This window comes from Pteropus alecto, unplaced genomic scaffold, assembly GCF_000325575.1.
Source record: "Pteropus alecto unplaced genomic scaffold, ASM32557v1 scaffold335, whole genome shotgun sequence".
NCBI classification, from domain to species: Eukaryota; Metazoa; Chordata; class Mammalia; order Chiroptera; family Pteropodidae; genus Pteropus; species Pteropus alecto.
Genome location: NW_006436757.1, coordinates 406,902 through 411,735, shown reverse-complemented (window position 1 = coordinate 411,735; position 4,834 = coordinate 406,902). Strand labels below are relative to the sequence as shown.

General features: G+C 45.0%; 1 protein-coding gene across 6 annotated transcripts in view; it reads left to right on the top strand.

Moving 5' to 3' along the window:
- The first annotated feature begins 3,861 nt into the window (after positions 1 to 3,861).
- The window catches only part of LOC102898589 (dehydrogenase/reductase SDR family member 4), a 10,619-nt gene continuing 9,646 nt past the window's right edge, over positions 3,862 to 4,834 (top strand). For all 6 annotated transcript variants that reach the window (XM_006913575.2, XM_006913573.2, XM_006913572.2 and 3 more), the window contains exon 1: positions 3,862 to 3,992. In XM_006913575.2, the coding sequence (XP_006913637.1) occupies positions 3,862 to 3,992 (131 nt within the window). The remainder of the gene's footprint in view (positions 3,993 to 4,834) is intronic.

Below are 4,834 nucleotides of genomic sequence, written 5' to 3'. Positions count from 1 at the left end.
AAACACAGCAGAAGGAGGCAATCCCGGGCCTGAGGGAAAGGAGAAGTCTGTTGTCTTTAAGAACATTTTGCCTGTTGCTGTACAGAGTTCCTGAAAAAGACCCATACAGACACTGGATGGATGATCTCTAAAAGGTGTTCACAAACAACTGCCTAAATAAAGGGCAGTTGGGAAAAAAATTGAAAAACCAAAAATTGAATAAGCTATGCAACAGAATTATGAGATTCCAGATAGAGCAATATCTCACAGAATTAATAATCTATTACATTTAAATAGGCAGAGACTGTGTCACTCTGGCATCTACAGATCCATTCATCCTTTTGATTTTTTTTAAAGCAAATTAATTGTCAACAGTTAAGAATCAAATGTTTCATATTAAAATTCTGATTTCTAACTTCTGTTTAAAAACCCTAAGATCTGGCAATGCTGGGCTCGCATTCTCAATGACAAACATGCGTGGAACTGAGTATGCCTCACTTTTGTAAACTGCAGGTCAGCGGGACCCCCCACTCCTCCATCGGCCACTGAGGCCAGGGGATGTCGACCCTTATCACTGAACTTACACCATCAACCACAGTTTAAACCATTCTACATCCTACGTATGAGAGGGTAGAGCAGCAGGTAAATTCACTGTAGAAAAACAAATCCATCAGAACTGCTGAAATCTTTTTTAAGGTCATTTAACCATAGCCATCGATTTAAAACATTTGACCCAGGGTACAAACAGATATGCACCAAACACAAAATATATATACATCCAAGGTTGTTCATTGTAACATTGTTGAAATAGCAAAACACCGGAAGCTACTTAAATGTTCATCAGTAGGAGACTGGCTAAATAAATTATGGAATCCCACACAATGGAATACTGCACCGTTATTTTTAAAGGGAGAGAAAGAATAGAGTAGGTCTATTGTGTACCACTCAGAACTGTCTCCAAGAATGTATTTTAAGAAACAAAAGAAAGAAGGGGGGAAAAGGAAGAAAGAAAAGCCAATGATTTGAAGGACAGTATGTATAGTGTCATTCCATTCATGGGAAACACTTTTAAGTGAAAAATGCATGTAACTGAATAGAAATTTTCTGGAAGGATATGCATGACCAAGAGCTATATGGGAAGTATGTAAAAGAGGCATAGGGAAGAGCTACTTTTTAACCTTTCACTCTATAACCTTCTGTCTCTTTTTAAAATCATGAACATGTGTTATTTTTATAATATAAAAAAGATAGTTTAAAAATTAGAACAAAAACACATTGGTACTGAAAGTAAAATTCCAATTAGGAGTAAATAAATTTCTAAGAAAACTGTCATCCTCCAACAATGTCAGAAAAATTAAGTGTAGCTATTTGACATTGACAGGGGGTCAGGTTGTCATGACTCATTGTGATTTCACATATGGAAATAAAATGCCCTCCTTCATCAAATTGGAGATATTCAATAACATTTATAGAAAGGACTCAACACTTGCCCACCCTTAGCAAGTGTTTAATAAAAGGTGCTATTCCCAGCCCTCCCAATGCTGTCCAATCCTGGCTTGTGTCAAACGATGACCGATGACCGATCTGGGATGGCCATTGCAAAACCCAAGATTTAAATTCCATCCTAAGTGTCTTGCCTTCTGGCCCACAGTCAGTCCTTGAAGAAGATCACAGAAGCATTTCTTCAAGCTCTGCAGATAGTACCACCTCCATACAAAAGGAATCCCATTGCATATTAAAGTTGCCGTTTCAAAGAGACTCCTACATGTCCATTTATTTTCCCCTGAAGATTTCCTACCCCTCTCTCCAACAAACCAGCTTGATGCAGATTAGGAGCTAGAGACTCCCACACTTCTTGCCTTCCCCCTACCCTTTACTGTTCAAGATCTCTTCCCTAATGTCCCCTGTGCTCTCCCAAAAGAAATGGTGCTAGAGGCCAAACATTGACCCTGCCCAGATGAGGAGGGGCCAGTGTGCACAGCGCTCCCAGGCCAGAATTCTTTTTTTGCAGAGCCCTTTGCTCTTTGGGGTGTGGCCTCCCTCACTCTCCCCAGAACCTAGGCTCCTGGATCTGGCTGCCTATCTCTGAGGTGATAGCTCTGAGAGCCTTTACTCCAGTCTTCCTTGCCAGCCCCACACACAGGGGAGAGTGCTGGGGAGAGTTCCCACAGTGCTTTAGCTCTGAACAGGGGTGGAGGAAGAGCAGTGTCATGCTACCCAGCCTCTGTTGTCAATAATTCATGAGGTTCAGACTGAGGGGCACCAGTCAGAGAGTCAGTTTTCCCAGATATAGGAAAAATTGGACTTAAGCTCTCTTATCTCTTTGGGATGTGCCAAGTACTACAGCTATAACTTCTCTGTTGAGAAATAAACTATAAATCCAGTGCATACTGTTATATCACTTGTTATCCATACATCCCCTTTTGAATGCTGAAATCCTTTTTTTGGCTGATCAGCTGACCTACACATATACTAAATAAATCTTTAGCAAGTATAAATTCTGTTGAACAGCGATCCCCCAAAACTGAATTTCACAGACCAGCATTCTCTCTCCTCTAATTGTAGGGACTGACATAGGGTTGCTAAACTGGTGATTTTACCAACTAACATTTTTTTTCAACCTACCCATCTGCTTTTGTCATCTTTTCTTAACAAAAAGAACTTTATGAAACTCACTATATTTTCTTTATTTTTTCATTTTGCTGTAAATTGGTGAAAAACTTCGCCATGGGTCAGCACTACTTCTCGGTCTGGCATTTGGAGGCCACTGGGTTAAACCAATTCAGACACTGGCACTTGGGTCTGTTGGGCGCCTTTCTGCAGTGTACCATAAGCCATCCAGATTTATTAATTTTCCCAGAAACCCAAGAGGGAGATCATTTCAGCCCACTTGGCAGAAGTGGAGGCTGCAGCCTTGGACATGGAATTTATAGCTAGAGAGGACTTTATTCACCATCTACTCCAGCAACAAGAATAATTACTTCATGGTGGCAATAATTACGATGTGTTTAGTAGTTTACAATTTATAAAGTGCTTTTACAGTCAACAAGTATTTATCGAACTAGCATGGAGGCTAAGACCTGGCTATGTAATGACTGTGGAGAAATGAGTGCTCCTGAGTTCTCTGTACTTCCATCACTGGTTGAGGAATCCTCTAGCCTCCTTGCTACCACTTAGGCCCTGTACAGTGGGAAAGTCCTGGATGGGGATGGGGGAGGGGGGAGGAGGGGGAGTATAAGAGGTCCTGTCCAGCCAGGATCTTTATCCCCATAGACTGGTTAAAACAGTGATCTGTCTGCCCTCCAGGCCTGTCAGGATGAAGGAGACTTTGAGGCAGAAGGAAAGGCAGCGCCCAGCGTAGCCCAGCTGCTCCCCATCCCGTCTCTCTTCCAGGCTCCTCCACCCTCACCTGGGACCCTCATACTGTGACTCCACGGGAACCACAGTCCTCACCTCCATGGGCAATCTCAAAATATTTGCCCTCCTTTGGGTTGTCATATATGTAAACCCAGACTCTCCCGGCCAAGGGGGTCCATCTTGAGGCTCTGGGAAGCAAAAGCAACCTACTCAAAGCTCCCTCTTCCCCCAGAAAAATGACACGGACAAGCAGATATGGAAGGAGGAGGGGAAGTCTCCTCCAGCCGTTGGGAGTGGACCCAACAGTAAAACTTGATCAGACAGCCCTGTCCCACACTGGATAGGCCGGGGCAGAGGACGGTTCCGCCCACGGAGAGCAGAAGCTGAGCTGGAGGAGCTGAGGGGGAGGAGCCGTTCCATCCAAGGACAGGTGCAGGCGCGCGCGGAGCAGAAGGCACCCCGGCCCTCTTGCGCTACTGTCACCTTCCTACTGTGACGCGGAACCTTTCATAACCAGCCTTCTCCATGCAGAGAGCGAGGCTGCTGCTGGGCTGCTGTGTCTCGTCGTGGAAGCCAGTGAGGATGGCCAGCTCCAGGGTGGCGCGCCAGGCCCCGCATGCGAATAAAGTGGCCCTGGTAACGGGCTCCACCGACGGGTGAGTGCCTGGGCCTGAGTCTTTGAGGCCCCCCACTGGCTGGAAACTGGTACTAACTCCTAGTTCTTTGCCTCCTGGGCAGGGCCGTGTGTCTTCAGGCACTCACGCAGCCAAAATCTGGTCCCAGAAGAAAGGAAACACGTTGGTGGGCCTGCAGCCCTTCCCAATCCCCTGGCCAGTTTCCTATCACTGCTGCCTCTGGCCCAACTGCGGCCACCTCAGTGCTGCCCCCATCAATCCAGTCTCCCAGCGCTCTGGGCTGTCCCAAACACCCTGCCCCACTTAGAGTCTAGGAAGACCGTACAGACGCCAGAAATCCAAGGCAGTCCGGATTTCAAAAATCCTAGCCCCCTGCCTCAATGGACTATGGAAATGATCCAGACACCCCATTGGGGCACCCGGACAAGTCTCCAGAACCACAACCCACACCACTTACCTAGACAGACCACAAGGCCCATGTATCCTGATTTTTGTTCAGTTCAGTACATTTTCACCTCCCTTGCCCAGACTGTTTCTCACCCACCACTCTTGTCTACACTGCTTCTCATTCCCACAGGACTTTGCGAGACGCCAGCTGTAAACAAATCTAAAATACACATGTACTCAAATCGTTAATGGCTAACAACTGCAAAATGTGTAACCCTTACTCCCAGAGGAGTAATATAAAAAATTTACATTTTTAACTAGAGATTCACCCTTTCATCTGCACCCCAAAACATAACTGAAAATAGAATTTTTTAAATTTTTTTTTTTAGGCGAGGCAACCCTTGATTGACTTCACAGATTGCAAGGACCTTGTCAGCTTACAATCCTTTATTTATTTATTTATTTATTTATTTAAT